The 15,230-nt window shown below is 53.8% G+C and overlaps 4 protein-coding genes across 4 annotated transcripts; 2 read left to right on the top strand and 2 right to left on the bottom strand.

Moving 5' to 3' along the window:
- Positions 1-167: 167 nt before the first annotated feature.
- On the top strand, positions 168-880 carry J7T54_003908 (uncharacterized protein; the record flags this gene model as incomplete). The annotated part of the gene is made up of 3 exons (XM_051506097.1): positions 168-532; positions 588-772; positions 867-880. The coding sequence occupies 3 exons, from the start codon at positions 168-170 to the stop codon at positions 878-880; spliced, it is 564 nt and encodes a 187-aa protein (XP_051362499.1).
- Positions 881-1,761: 881 nt separating this feature from the next.
- On the top strand, positions 1,762-2,380 carry J7T54_003907 (nadh dehydrogenase (ubiquinone) 1 alpha/beta subcomplex 1; the record flags this gene model as incomplete). Its single annotated transcript, XM_051506096.1, has 4 exons — positions 1,762-1,959; positions 2,028-2,045; positions 2,116-2,245; positions 2,334-2,380. The coding sequence occupies 4 exons, from the start codon at positions 1,762-1,764 to the stop codon at positions 2,378-2,380; spliced, it is 393 nt and encodes a 130-aa protein (XP_051362498.1).
- A 715-nt stretch (positions 2,381-3,095) lies between these two features.
- On the bottom strand, positions 3,096-4,950 carry J7T54_003906 (uncharacterized protein; the record flags this gene model as incomplete). The annotated part of the gene is made up of 3 exons (XM_051506095.1): positions 3,096-4,580; positions 4,630-4,748; positions 4,848-4,950. The coding sequence occupies 3 exons, from the start codon at positions 4,948-4,950 to the stop codon at positions 3,096-3,098; spliced, it is 1,707 nt and encodes a 568-aa protein (XP_051362497.1).
- Positions 4,951-8,656: 3,706 nt separating this feature from the next.
- Positions 8,657-14,947, bottom strand: J7T54_003905 (ATP-dependent RNA helicase chl1; the record flags this gene model as incomplete). Its single annotated transcript, XM_051506094.1, has 9 exons — positions 8,657-9,036; positions 9,100-9,306; positions 9,546-9,665; positions 10,266-11,236; positions 11,286-11,453; positions 11,502-11,783; positions 12,285-14,002; positions 14,280-14,732; positions 14,783-14,947. The coding sequence occupies 9 exons, from the start codon at positions 14,945-14,947 to the stop codon at positions 8,657-8,659; spliced, it is 4,464 nt and encodes a 1,487-aa protein (XP_051362496.1).
- Between the last annotated feature and the right edge of the window lie 283 nt (positions 14,948-15,230).

Here is a 15,230-nt window from a genome sequence, read left to right as displayed (position 1 = left end):
GTTGACGATGCCCCGTTTTAGTGACATGAATTAAAATTGTAGAGTGATTAGCACCCTGGTATATTAAATTCTGCATGTATCTTTCTGACTCAAATAGTACTTCCTACTAACTTATAAAAAGCATCGCCACTCACACGAAACCAGATCCTCGAGCAGACTTGTCAACCATGGCCGACACGCTTTCAGCAAGAGCCCTGCGTGGCTCCCCAATCCTACTGCTTCTTCCTATGATTATATGCGCTTTGGCGACTTTTATAATTCCCATAGGCGAAACCATTGAGATCTTCCGCGAAAAAGGTGCTTTCACCCACAATGGCGTCTCAGTGCCAATCTACACGTCGTTCTATGGAATCAAGGCCCTTGATGCTACGCTGACCGATATAACGCTCGCCTTTGCCCAGTCGCAGATGCATCCAGCCGATCCAGCATCATACTGGCAAGGAATGGCCTTTGTCAACGAGTACGCCGGGCTGTACGCCATTATCCTACTCGAAGGTTGCCGAGAGGTGCACAAAGGCACCATTTTCCGATAGTGAGTCTCTCTGCCCAAATGGGTCTCTGTGCGTTGCGTTTGCTGATGTCGACAGTCCAACTGTCCTGGCTCTGAGTGGGCAGTTCATCGTCAACGCACTGCTTGCTCCTCTGTGGTTCTTCGCCTTCTCGCTCTATGCGCATCTCGTCACGTCCTCACCTGCGAGGGCTGCCATTTCGGCATCAGATGCAGCAGCCGTACTCCCGACGCTGATGTTGGCGTATTACCCTGCTTCACTTGGTATGTACTTTCACCCAAACTATGAAGCACGGTACTGGTGGAGCTGGGTGTGGCAGCTTTATCCCATCTGGGGGGCTGTCGTTTTCTCCATCAGCGGCCGAGTTTTAAAGCCAATAACCAAGCTGCGGACGAAGTATTTGCTCAGAGCCGTGATTGGGGTTGTTGCGCTCGGCAATACCTCCTTGTGGTGGTACACCATCAGACACGCTGATGTCGGGCTATTTGAGACTTTCGTGCCACAGTCTTTGTTTCATCTACCCGAGGATCCTGCGGTACCACTCAGGGCATTGTTCCAGTATGACCAGATCGGCTCTTTTGCTGCGATGAGTATCTGGCTTTTGGCAGCCATTGGGGATATGAGGGCGCGTAGAATGACTCGGGTTTCTTTTGTTGCCTTGCTTCTGGCTGGAGTCGGGCTGACTCTTGTGTTCGACTGGGGCAACGCGATCCTACTAGGTTGGTTATGGAGAGAGGAATTGCGTGCTATGCACGCGGAGAACATGAAGCCAGCGTCAAGAACCCAGTAATCTTGGGGGCTGAAGATATAAAGTCGGCCTGTTCTGTATTTCCCAAATGCAGCGCAGAAAGCTCGACATCGTTGCTAGTCGCATATCGAGATATTTCACCTGCTGCGACTACAAGCTCGGATGTAGATAGATGTGAAAGAGTAATGAATGACTGAAGATATTCTCGTCCAGTCATGACGTGGGAAATGAACTTGAGACCACCGGTGTTGAGTGTCATACGGCATCTAGGGTAAGTCACCCTCGCCAATCAGGTAAACCAATTGTTCGCTGGTATTCTCCCGCGATCCTTCACGTGACCTCGAATAAGCCGGCGCCGAGCTCTCTCCGACCGCCCAACTGCAGCCGGAGCTCCAACGAATCCGAATCCGCGAGAAATTTAATCATCACATCACCACTCCCCTTGAAACGTCACGACCAGACATCCACCACCACCACTAAACGTCTCGCTCCCAACCGCCCATCATGTTCCGCACCGCTCTCCTCAGTGCCGCGCGTATGGCCGCCCGTCCCTCGACCCTCGCCGTCGCCGCCCGCCCCGTTCGCGTCAACGTTGTCCGCGCAGTCCCCTTCCAGGCCGTGAGGATGTACAGCGCAGGCGGCGCTCTCGAGAAGGAGGCTGTTGAGGGGCGCATCATGTCTCTTCTCCAGGGTTTTGACAAGGTTAGTGATTTTGCCCATTGGCGGCTCTTCAATTCCACCACAAGGCACGGGTATTAACGATGACGCAGGTGAACGACACAAAGAACGTGAGTATTGTCGACAGACGATAGAGGTGGAAACAAAGGAAAATGGTCCCTGGGATCTAACGAATGATAGATCACCCCGGCCGCGCACTTTGCCAACGATCTCGGCCTCGACTCTTTGGACACTGTGGAGGTTGTCATGGCTATCGAGGAGGAGTTCAGCATTGAGATCCCCGACAAAGATGCTGACGGCATTCACTCGAGTACGTTCTTCATGCACCCGGACCCTCCATGACCGTTCGCTCCGGGGGGTTCATATAAGGGACATATCGAAAGCTAACCGCGTCTTAGTCGAGGGCGCCGTCAACTACATTCTCAACCAGCCCGATGCCTCTTAATTGGGATGCATCGAAGTGGACGATAGACACTGCCTCTTCCCAACGGTTTCTCGCTACCAGATGTAGCGGGTCGGCGGGAAGAGGCAATGAGGAGGCGCGCAGGCGAGGGGATCCATGTACAACCTGGGCTACCTTGACCAGTTCGCGGCGCAGCGTGGGCATGGCATGGGATCATGTCGCCAGGGGCATTCAATATGCTCCCGTGTAACAGTGTATAGAAATACCTCTTATTTGTCTGACGACGCTGAGTGGTTCGTAATGTATGCGATTTGATATTCAAGAGGCCGGGGTGTACATGTACCAAGCCTGTTGCACTGTCTACGTCCTACTCACTTATCCAAGACAAATCGTCGCCTGGCGCAGGTGGTGCCCTGATGGGCGATGGATGAGACGTGCTATGCATATCCACCAACAATGCCTGCCCTCCATATAGTAGAAATGAAGCGCTATGCCACCTGAAGCTCGGCGCCAGCCGACACCCCCCTGAGCGCCGGTACCGTGAATTCGCAAATGTTGTAAAAAAACAACTAAACTCCACCATGTCCAAGTGCAATTGCAATCGCAAGCAAAACTCCAGTTCGATGAGCCAATTTCAGTCATTGTTCTCCGTCCCCATAACCATTATATCCGAACACAGAGCATTTTGTGTTGCCCGTGTTTCGTTGACACAGAATCATTCCATGATCGTGAAGTCATTCGTGCACCTTCACTGTGGCTACCGCCCAGCGGCAGGATTGTCCTTTGAACTAGACTGCTTCCCTGCGAGCGCACCAGCATAACTGCCAGAGCCCCAGACGCCCATGCCCAGACCGCCAGAGATCCTCTTGCGGGCGCGAGCCCTCTCCGGCTCCTCTACTTCGTCCATATTGAAGACAAAGTCCGGATCCTCCTCGTCGATTGGGGTGGTGAACCGTCCCGTGACGGATGAGCTGATGCTTCCGCTTGAGACGTGGCGCTCCATGTGCCTGTCCTTCCCAGGTGCGCGCGCGGTGGACGGATGCAGCAGAGGGCTAGCACCACCCGGTGCAGTGTCTTCCAGACGACTCCGTTGTAGCTGTTGGGAAAGCATCGACATGGGCTCGCTGCCGGGGCGCATGTTTGATCCACGACCCAGGGACCCCATCTCCTGAGCAAGCGTCGAGTTGCGGAGTGGACTGCCGACATGGCCAAATGCCGAAGCCACACTGCGCGACCTCGAAATCTCGTCATCGTCCTTCCTTACTACAGACGATCCCCAACGCCCAGGGCTGGTGCCGATCGGGCTGCCGTATCTAATAGCGTCCACATTTGCATCATCGGCCCGTATAGAACCTCGCCGCGCCTTCTCCGCCGGAGTCAGCAGATCCTGCAAGTTCTCCGGTACGTAGTTCTCCGGCAAGTTGTCACTATCATCGTCCAGGGCAAAGTCATTTTCCCAGTCACGATCAACTGCCGAAGTGGTCTTGGGGACACTAGCGCTCAGCATCTTGGGCCTCGCGAAGCGTGACGAATGCATTGCGCGTTTCCCAAAGTACTCGTCGCCATATCCATTACTTTGCTGCGGACTCCCGTTCGTGGGTGTGATCTGCAAATCGCCAAAGGCAGACGTATGCAGCATCTTGAGCGTGTCGGATGTCCGACCGTCCTTGGCAGTGCTGCTAGCTGAAAGGGTCGGCGATTCGAGTCCGAATTTCGATGGCACTGACGACGGCCATGGCGCGGCAGGAAAGCGAGCGGCATTGGATATGCCGTTTGAATCGAACGAGGCAGGGAGCGGAGCATCGAGCACGGAGAGGCCATTTGCATTGATAGGAGACATGCCGAGGCCAAATCGTGCTTCCTCGTCCCGTGGGGAACCATACTGTGACCCAGTGTGCGTGTAGGGCCCATCAATGATTGGGATCCCATTATCGATGTTATGATGCTGGCCTTGAGGCGCCGCGGGGTCTTGTCGATCGTCATATGGATATGCGGGGACATATCCAGGCTGTTCGGCGCGATAGAGCGAATTCGTCAAAGCGCTCGACGATGTTTGCCCGTTTGGCATGTGAGGGGCCATGCCGGCAACGTTCGAGGGAGGCGAGCTTGGGTCTTTGCCTGGTCGTCCCGCGAGCCCCCCAGGACCAGACCCAATAGTGACGCCATTTCTGCCGTAGTTGATGCGCCGGCCATCCGGGAGGACGTGGATATTGGCGCACTTTGGGCCGAATTTGCAGTTGCCCTGGCTGGTCAGTATACCGTCGCAAGTCCGTCATGATGAAGCTCTGTACCTTAGCGAAATATTTGCAAACCGTCTCGGACGCCTGGCTCACGTCGTGGCTGAATGGACAGGCATTGCCAGCCTGACATGTCCCTTGCCGAAAGAACTTGCACGGCACGTGCGCGGTATCTAGAGATTGCGATTAGTCTTCAGGACGAACAAACTGAACGCCGAATACCATCCACATGGCCATTTCCTCGCATTCTGGATCGAGAATATTTTACATACTTGGAGGACTGCGCGGGCCATCGAAGCGGGGAGTCTGTGCGCTGCTGGGGTTGCGCTGGCCGCTGGGAATATTGAGGCTCCCCGTACGCAAATGTCGGTTCATTCTGGCCAAGCCGCGCTCCCGCAAGTGCGAGAAGGGTGAGTGTGAGGGTGAAGGTAGAGGGCAATGAGAATGGCTGGTGAGGTTGGACGCGGCAGCGTCGTCAGCCGAAAGTTGTCGAGATATTGTGGACGATAACGGAGAAGAGGCAACGGAGGGGTCTGAGAGCGGCGGAATCGTCGAGGCTGGAGGATGTGGTGGGCGCGATTTCGCAATGCCGGTGGGCCATGGAAGAGGTATGACGTGCCTTAACAGCCGCGGGCGGGGTCGCACACCAGTTTTGTTAGGACGAGATAGTGCACTGGAACTGGGGTCAGCAAGTCGGGTAGTTGGGGTCCTGTCGACCCATCCATGAATCAAGCGATGGTAGTAAGACTGGAATCGACGTATCGCACGCACGTACCCTGCAAAGTATCTCCAAGGCAAGGTAGCCAAGGTTTCACAGAGCAGGGGAGCATCAGGGGGATGGTGGGAGCAAAAAGAAATGTTTGGGGAAATGCGTACTCCTGCGGCGGCATGCATGCAAGGCTACTGCTGCCCGTGTGAGCGTGAACGTGAGCGTGAATGGAGGTCATCTGGTCGACAGCACTGGCCCTGTGACGTGATAAGTCTGCAGGTCCGATATTTCAGAGAAGAAACGGCCTACAAATTATGTGGCATCTCATGAAGGACAACTAGCCTTGTGCGTGTCGGATGCCTGAGCCAGCCTTCCCATTCATCCAACGTTGATTCGATTTGTCGAGTGGCACTGGATTTGTTTTGCGAGGACAGAACGTACTCGTATTGTAAATCAAGCGACTGGACGAAAAACAGATAGCTGAGAGCCTAAAAACGTTTGTGCTGCAGCCTCGCCACCTTATGTACCTCCTCTACAGTAGACGCGCGCATGTGGTCATGGCGCTTTGTCCGATGGTGATCCTCAACGTCAACGACTCAGACTGTCTTTGGGAATTTGTGCTCCGGTCGGAGTGGACGCCCACACGACGTGTGAGATCGCTAGCCAGGCTAAGATATACCTGATGAATTGGGGTTGTGACTATCAATAGGTGCAGGCGTCGCGGTAGCGTGGCTTTGCCTGTTCCAAGGTTCTAAGACTGTCTACAACTGAAGCAATCCACCTTCTTACCATAGTCTCGGGCAGGACACTCAGCCCTGCGCAAGCCAGTGCAGTCTTTAGCATCGAGGTCTCGGTTCACGAGTAGCATACCTTGTCGCGCGAAGGGTCGTGTGTCTGCAAACTTAGCCTCTCCTAGCGTCACGAACTAGGATCATCAGATCAATTTTTGCATCCAAAAAGGTCGAAGATGGACTTAGCCTCTCCTAGCGTCACGAACTAGGATCATCAGATCAATTTTTGCATCCAAAAAGGTCGAAGATGGGTGCAAGGTACGGCTCGATCCACAGACCAACACTATGCCACGGGCCGCCATTGGTGCTGAGATCTACTCCCGAGCTCGATTCGCGTTCGTAGCCTCTCAAGTTGCATGTTCATTCGCATTCGCTCGTGATGGATGTACCACACTGCCAGGTGCCTTGAATGCTTGGCCGCCACCGCAGTCAGACTGTGGCATTGCGAACACTATGATCGGTCATCTCAGCTGACCGTTCTTCAGCTGTTGGGCAGTGTCGCAGCTCGTGGCGGGCCATGTCTGGACGAGTTGATTATGGCATGGATCAGCCGTGCACCAGGGTCCAGACCGACTCCAGAAGGCTAATAAGCTGCGTCGTTGACTCGTTGATCCATCATCCGCCGCGAAGCTCGCGCTTGCGACGCATGCACGATCCCAATGGGCCCCCGTCCTATGGAGCTGCAAATCCGATCTCAGACCACCTTGCCGTCAGCCGTCAGCCATGGTTTACGTGCGGTCATGCACTCAAACATCCACCATCCGTCACGATGCAGCAAATACGCATAGTATCATGCTGGAAGGATCCTCTGCCCCCTCCACGTTTCTATTGCGTCCTCGACTTTTCTCGGTTCATCTTCAAGGACGACTCAACTTCTAGATTGACTCGGATGAATCTCGTCGTCTCGCGATCCTCTCCCGCAGTACGGTAATTAGTTGCAGAATCACCAACCGAATAAATCTTGGCAAATCTGCAGCTGATCGAGCCATACGACCCTCGTTCATATGAACAATTGATCCGGTGCTCTCAGCGAAGCAGCGTTCTCTTCTTTTCGAAACCGCCCATGGGTAATTCCTAGAAATAATAACAAAGATTTGGAGACCGCCCTCTGTCATCGCGATTGACTGACCTGGTTCGGCTCATCCGCACGGCGGAAATCCAGAAGCTCTTATAGATTGCCCCAGTCTGCAAGCAGAATCGCAATGGGCTCGGGTGTAGGTGATTTCAAATATTGAGCGCAACGATACGAAGGTGCGGCCACTGCATTCATGTTATGTGAAGTGAAAATGCTTTCTTCGCCTTTTGGGTGTGACTGCCCGGACGCAAATTGGTCCGACCAACCTACCCTGTGCTCCAGTGTCGCCCTTCAAGTACGAATCATTCATGTTTTTGCTGTAAGCTTGCACGAATAATTGTGGATATTCACGTACGTTGACATTCTCTAGACTCTATATTTGATGCACATGCCTCCCCGAGAAGGAGTCGATATATGGGGTGGTTGGTGCAATGTTGTGTCACAGTCAAAGTGGCACACGGATACTCCGTACAAGCAGGCCATTTTTAAGAAACCAAACTCACATCTGGTATCCGTACAACTCACCCACTTACAACCAAATACGCACAGCATAAGGTATAGTACTCACGATACATCCATTTAGAAAAAGTCGTCTTTAACATGCCCTTAGGATTAGATTGAGAACGACAATGGAGAACGTGCCCCTAGTGCCTGTAGGAAGTACAATACGACCCTGGGATCCGGAACCCTTGATGTCACTGCGACTCGAAATGATGAAAAATGAGTCATTCTCGCTCACATAGCAGACACTAAAACCTGGCCGCATCTAGGCATAGCCAGTTTGCCGCAGATCCCGTGCGTATTATTGTCCACAAATCCCCCTGCCTAGCGCGGCCTTCGGCCCACAGTTAGCCGCCTCACCTACTTCGCGGCGGGGCATGCACAACGTCCCCTGCGGGAGTTATGCAAGAATCAACCTCGTGGGTACCGGAATTGAAGATTCAGGGCTCCAGGAAGAGGGAGACCCGCGTTTATCATTGCATCGAGCTGGCGGTATTGTCAGCAAGACTCATGATGATACCCGATTTCTCCCAAAAGAGTTGGCCTTGATACTCTGTGCAAGGGTCATCGTGAGCTGCGAAACGAACAGACGGTTCATCAAGGAACAGCAAGATGGAGCATATAAGGTTACCTTTAGCATGATTGAATGAGAAATATTCTTCACAGCAACGAGTATCAGAGAATCAACTTGATGCGGCCTGTGAAGCGCTTCGACAGGAGTGCTGCCGGCGACTAACACCGAGATCTTGCCATGATCCAGCAAAGACGTCTGTTCACGTGAGAGCAGAGTAAGTCGATACCCCTTGAAGGACCACCAGCACACCACGAAGCGTGCGAATGATGAGTGAAACGGGATTTGATGATCACAATGAAAGCATCACGTGAAATCACAGGAAGAATCGACATCGTCTGACACTTGCACCGCAACACCAGCTTGTCAACATGAACACCGTTGAAAGTCACTAAGCTAACCCCTGGCCATGAAACATAGGAAACCCATCATCATCATTTTTTCGAACCGAGCACCTCTCGAAGAGCACCACACTCTGCTTCCCGCCTAGCTAACTTGACGCGTAGATCGTCGCGCTCACTCGTCATCTCCTCCAACTTCTTCTCTAGCTCGGCTAACCGATCCAGACGGCGTTGACGGTAACGACGAGCAGCCATAGTGTTACGCTGACGTTTGGCAGTGGGGTCTTGATCTAGTGTGGGCTTGGTGTTGGACTCCGAGGTGGATGAGTGAGAAGGAGACGTGGAGGTGGTCGTGTTGGTGGTAGCAACCTGAGTGGATGGGATGGCTGGTGTGGTAGCCTGCGTATTATTGGCGCCTGATGAAGGAGGAAATTCCTGGGGACTGTGATTAAGAAGTCGGTTGAAGAGATGGTCTGCTAGAGAGTTAGCACGCTTGCCCTTCCGGCCTAGAAATATTTGTGAGGGAGCTAGCATACCTCCCGACTCTGAATGCTGATTCAGAACCCCCGTCATTTCGGTATCTGCAAAGAGCAGGTCCAAAGGGTCCTGCTCCAAGTTGGACGCCAAGGTATCGTGGGACCCCAGCACAAGTCCAAAGTCGTCCGGTAGTTGCTGCTGCTGCTCCTGTACGACAAGCTGCGTGCCAAAACAGTCCAGCCCAAGAGCGGCCCAGTCAATGTCCCCTGTGGAGGTTGAGGTGAGATCACCTATGGTTGCAGATGTCGGCCCCGCCGACACGCCAAAAAAGGTCTGATCGTTCAAGAAGTCGATTGAATTGTCAAACAATCCTGTTTGTTGCGTGAATTGATGGTCTGCTGGTACTCCCCCTCCTCCGCCGATAAATTCATGCTGCTGAAAATTACGATGCTGTTGAGAACGCTGAAAAGACAAATGCGAGCAACGGTCGTTACTCGGGAGGGACGGGCTCCTTGGGTTGCTGCGGCCTCCAGAAGCCGATGCAGGCCTGAGGGGCGGCGGAAGCTGATGCGGATGCTGCTGAACCCATGGGTGCAGATCTGAGCGCCTCTCCTGGTCAGAGAGGCTGTTTGGTGTTTTGGGTGATTCAGGGGAGGGGGTGTGCAGGGTGCTGAACTTGGGGCACGGATGAGAGGGTTACGCTCATCCGGCGACGGATTGGGGATGGAGAGGAAAGGGAGAGAAGAAGGAATCCCAAGTGACGTGCCGTGGTCTATTTGTATACGGGGAAGCACACGGCTCGGGAGGTGTGGAGGGGCTGGCAAGGGTGCACAACTTTGTGCAAATTGGCGCTAGATCCTGCGCCACGCTAAGACGCAATGAGTCAAGCCGCTGTCCCGCTGCACCATTGATCAGGAATTGTGGACGGCTCGACTGCAAACGGGACGCAACAAACCTCGAGGCTTCAATGATCTAATGTTGCTGCTTCTAGCGTCATCTATGTACGTCTTGTTCGTTTCTACTTTGAGCCAATACATGAATGAGGCTCACGACATCTCTGACAGCTCGACCGCCTATCGCCCGATCCAGCGCCTCTCGATAGACCTCAATGGCACGTAAAGGATTGCGCTGAGCACAAAAGCCACCTCGAATCCAAGGTCGCCCGTCGTCTTCGCGACGGGTCCCGTGAACCAGACTTGAGACATGCACGGCACAAGCAGCCCACAGCTTAGGAGGGCGGCTCCAATGGCTGCCAGGCCCGTGGGTAGCTTGCTCGCCTGGCTCCAGACGGCATGGTCGTACGCCTCAGGATAGGGGACCTTGCCCGACTTGCTGAAATACTTTCTGCGGAATACGACATGTTCCACGACGGCGATGCCCGTATACGCTGCTGACCAGTAACCGATAAGCGCAATGAAGTTCTCGAGGCTCAGCAGGAGGTTGGCCGAGACCACGCGCACGGCGACTGGGATAATGATTGCGGTGACGACGACGGCGAACACATATCGAGGGATCCTGACGGCCCAAGGGACCAGGGTTTGAAAGTTGAGCGTGATGGCGTACATTGTGCCTGCGGTGTTGCCGAGGAGCGTCAGCGCCAACACGGCAACGACGAATTTGCCAAAGCCACCAGTCGGTTTCAGCATGGCAGCCAAGATGCCGCCGACAAGATTCTCGTCGTAGGCTGTCTGCCACTCGGGCACATTGGGCAGGGCACCGGCGATGGCGGAGCCCAACGTCATAAGGAGGATTGTGGGCAGGGCGAGACCAGACCAAGTGTAAGCGAACACCCGCCACGAGGGCACCTGAGGGTCAAAGTACGTCGTGAGGTCGCTCGCAATCGCGGCCCAGGGAATCATGTAACTGGCGACAACCATGCCGTACGTGACGTATTGCCCAGCACCTGGGCTCGGGGGTTCTGCCTGCTTCTTGAGATCGCTTCCTCCACAGCCAGCCGCGATGGCGATTGTAATCACGGCTGGGATGAAGGCGTAGGTCTCGTAATAATGCAGTACTCGGAATCCGCAGAATGAGATGAGAAGTCCCAGGAGCGAGATAATGACGATGCCGGCGTTTGGCGTCAGGTAGCCGTCCGAGATGGCGGATAGACACTGGCCGCCAATGACACAGATAATGATAATGAAACCAGTCAGCGTCGCCAGGTTGAGCAGCACTGGTATCGAGACGAGGTAGCGTCTACAATTGTGAGCGAGCGTACTGGAGTAATCGACCCGGGTGCACATACCCAAAGCTGTACCGTGCTTGGATCATCTGTCTCATGCCAGTCTTGGGCCCGAGAGTTGCTAGATACGCTGGCGCGCACGTTGAAAGTATGCAGAAGAAGAGAATGACCAAGGCAGAGTCTCGAAGACTGAGGCCGTACACCTGAGGACCCAAGAGTCCAAACAAAACACTGCTCCGTCAGTCACTTGGTTTCCCCGTTATCGCGCAGCTGACTCACCCAAGGATGTTGGTGTTCATGGAGCACCAGACGGTGAAGATATTCCAGTATCTCGTCGACGTGCGATCTTCCACTGGGACAGGATGGATACCCTTGGCCTCTACACGCCCCTTCATCAAGATCTTTTCGATCCTCTCGAAGATATCTGACGTGCGCGATGTCGGCTTACGCAAGTGGGTAATGCCCTCCTCAGCCACCCGAGAGTGCGATTGCCTGCCCGTGAGCATCTTTCCTTGCTCCACGTCAGTCATGGTGACTTGAACAGGCCGACCGAGGGCAAAGCTAGTCGTCAGTCCAATGTGATAAGAAAATGGACTCGATCCTTCGAGTCGGAAAAAAAAATATTGGCGATTATCATTTAATTCCGCAGCTGCCCACCCCTCCATGTCCGTAATTCGGGGTCTAGAAGAGGTTCCAGAAAATCTTCTCCCGGTGTGGGTAACGAACGAATCAGCGCTTCTTACGGCAGAAGCCGCTGCCGGTGGCTTCCACACAATGTCGGACGAGGATATGTGGATTTAAGTTGTTAGCTGACCGGGATATAACAAGCTCAGAGCTTCGGGGGCGTTGTTAGGCCTTCGATTACTTTTCACTGCGCACAAGGCTCGTGAACCAGAAAATAGTCTTCTTTGGTTGCCCAGCCAGGTTCAACCATACTGCGAGAGCGAACTGCGATTCTTCACTAGCGGAGACTTGAGGCCGGTTCACTCAGCGACAGCCGTCTCACGGCCGGCCACTGACCCGCGGTTCGAGAAGACCTCCGGCACAGATCCGCCGGCTCACTTCCGGTTGCGAAAGAATGTGCCCACAGAACTCATCAGCTCACCGAGATTCTTGTCCTTATTCGACTTGTCCATGCCGTTGCGGATCCAGCCTGGCAATTTGCCATGGATTCTCTCGCTACCAAAGCGCTTGTCAACAAGAATGATGGCAGCATAGTCACCCTGATGGCGGATTGCGCGACCAATGCTCTGGTTGACAGCGCGCATACAGGCGTTTTCGTAGAAGTCGCGACTCGACGCCTTGGCTAGTGTGCGCGCCTCACTCGGGAGTATGGCTTTGCCTATGAGCTGCTTGTAAGTCGTTGACTCAATGTACTCGAGTTTTGCCTTCCAGTCCGGGGAGGCGATATTCGGATAGGGCAGGCCAATAACCATGACACAACGTCCAAGGCGATCCGAGAAATTGATGCCTTCGGACATCTTACCCCCAACGACACTGAGCAGCACAGCTCCCCTGCCCGTGTTGCTGGTGCCAATGATTGCATCAGTGTACGCAGTGAGCATCTCGTCGCTTGAGGTCCCTTTGGCCTCCCGAAACAGGGCTTTGCGGGACTCGAGGCGAGACCATATAGATTGTCCGTTGTCATTCTGCTGCCACACGCTGACAACCTCATCCAAATATCCATAGCTGGGGAAGAAGATCACCACACCATCAGGAATGATGGAGCAGGCGTTGACGACAGCAAGACCAAGCTGTGTGATCATGTCGTGATCGCTACGCTTCTGGAAGCTGAACTCGAATTCTGGTTTACCAGGTCGAGATTGAGCGAGTATTCGAACGCACAGGTTTTCGGGTGGGATGACGTGGTCGCAACTCAGGGTTGTGACTTTCTCCTTCGCCAACGATGGAAATAGGTGGTTCTCGTAGTCGTCAAAGGGGGACATTGTCCCGCCTGCCAGAATGACCGCGCGAGCATTGTCGGCGATGGAAGAGAACGCGTGTGTCGGCGAAAGGAGCAAGTATGACAATTTGACATCTTCTGCCGTCCGTTCAAAGAATATCCGACCCTCTGAGTTCAGGTTGGTCAACGCTACCAAGAACGATACCAGGCTATGGAGCACTGGCGTGCTGGACCTTATGATGCCTTTTGGATCAATTTCGCTCTCCACGTGCGCGACGTAGCTCTCAATCTTGAAGGCTAATTTGGATTCATGGATGTACTTGACCAACTGAAACATGTTGATCTGATCGATACCTTTGTGACGGGTCAAGTCGTTGGCATCCACGATACCATTGTCTTGCTTGAGTTGCGTGGCCTGTTGCATCCATTCGGACAAGCCCTCAATGATCCTGCCCACGCGTCCGACGTTGACGCGGTTGACTCCGCCGAGTTTCTTGCCGAAACGCCTGACGTAGACGCCCAGCATGCCCTTTGCCCGTTTCATGTCGCTCAAGCGTATATCGGCGGCATGAACATTGGCTATTGCGTCCATGATATTATGCGCCTCGTCAATGACGACCACATTCCCATCCAGCTTGATGCCGAGCGCATCTCGGGCACTTTTCTGGAGGAGTAGAGGGTATGGTAGCGTAATAATTTCAGCACCCGGCAACGCTGTTCTTGAGGCATAGTACGGGCAAACACCGAGAGACTTGCCAAGCTGATGTAAGTCCTCGATATCAGGCATAGAAGCCAGTGCTGAGTCTCGGAACTCATGCGTCTGGGATAGCAGCTCATCCTTCGGCACAAAAGGGCACTTTTGGCTGGACTTTTGTTGCTGCAATTCCGCGCACCTGTCGTTGATTGCTTGTACCGATCCAAGCCTCGCGACTGATGGATTGATACATAATCGCTGACGTGACGAAAAGGGCAGGAGTTTCACAGCCTCCGTCTCAGAGTCTCTCCCCTTGGTTATCGACTTGGGCAGGGAAGGTGGAAAAGTCGGACGGCGAAGCTCCGTGATGAATTGCGACAGTTGTGAGTGCGTACGAGACGTATAGTATATCTACTTAGGTCACTACGCAGCCTTCAACAGAGCGATAATGCAAGCACACCTTGATGTCTTCTTCCATCAGTTGCTCTGCCACGGGCGTTTCTGCACTTGTGGAACCGCCAATACCGAACCTGCCCAGGATTTCACGCGACTCTTTACTCAAACCCGAGAGTGCATCGGTATGGCGACTGCCAGGAGTTTCGGTGTCTTGCAAGAGGAATGCGGCGTCTTCGTCATCAGATTCGCGCCCGGTGGGCCGCTCTTCAAGTCGCCTACGCTTGTGAACGCGGGTCTCAACAGCCTTCTCCTTGATACGAAGCTGCTCAAGCCGCTTTTCACGGTCTTCCCATTTACGCACCAGTTCGTCGCGCTTCTGCGCAAGCATCTGGTCAATGATCCATTCGGGCTCGTCTTGGATGTTGGACGTGGCTTCAGAAAGAGCAACTTCGTTGCGGGAGGACTTGTAGGCGCGAAGCCAGGTTAGTGTTGCGCAGATGAGAGACAATGACTTCCCCTAGGAGAACGTGAGTGACTTTCACAGAAGAGCCTCGACGTCGTGCATACTGTGCCGGTAGGGCTTTCAAGAATGCCGACTTGGCCATTGCCTGCTTCCAGAACATTGTACACAGTCCGCATGAATTGCTCTTGAACATGGTATGGGGTGTAGGGATGATGAAAATCAAGCTTCTGTAAGGATCCAGATATGTCCTCCATGGTATCGCTGCCCATTGTGGAATAGCAAAGTCATGCTCGAGCGGACCGTGTATTATAGGATGGCACAATGCGCTGAATGCAAGGTCAGGAGTCAGACCCACATTACGGTGGCCCCAATTCACCGCGCGTCACGGCAGCCAGTGACAGGTCACGTGGCCAGACTGTGATTCTTGCCGCTTGTCTCGGTGCAGGTGCTCCACCACCAACACACATTTTCTTAGGGCAGGCCAACCCTTTGAATTTTGCCGAGCTTCGTCCAGTGGCAGCTAGCCCGCCGCAAAAACATCACCATCCACTT

This window comes from Emericellopsis cladophorae, assembly GCF_022114955.1.
Source record: "Emericellopsis cladophorae strain MUM 19.33 chromosome Unknown NODE_19_length_326966_cov_119_582185, whole genome shotgun sequence".
NCBI classification, from domain to species: domain Eukaryota; kingdom Fungi; phylum Ascomycota; class Sordariomycetes; order Hypocreales; family Bionectriaceae; genus Emericellopsis; species Emericellopsis cladophorae.
This window is presented reverse-complemented; position numbering and strand designations above follow the sequence as displayed.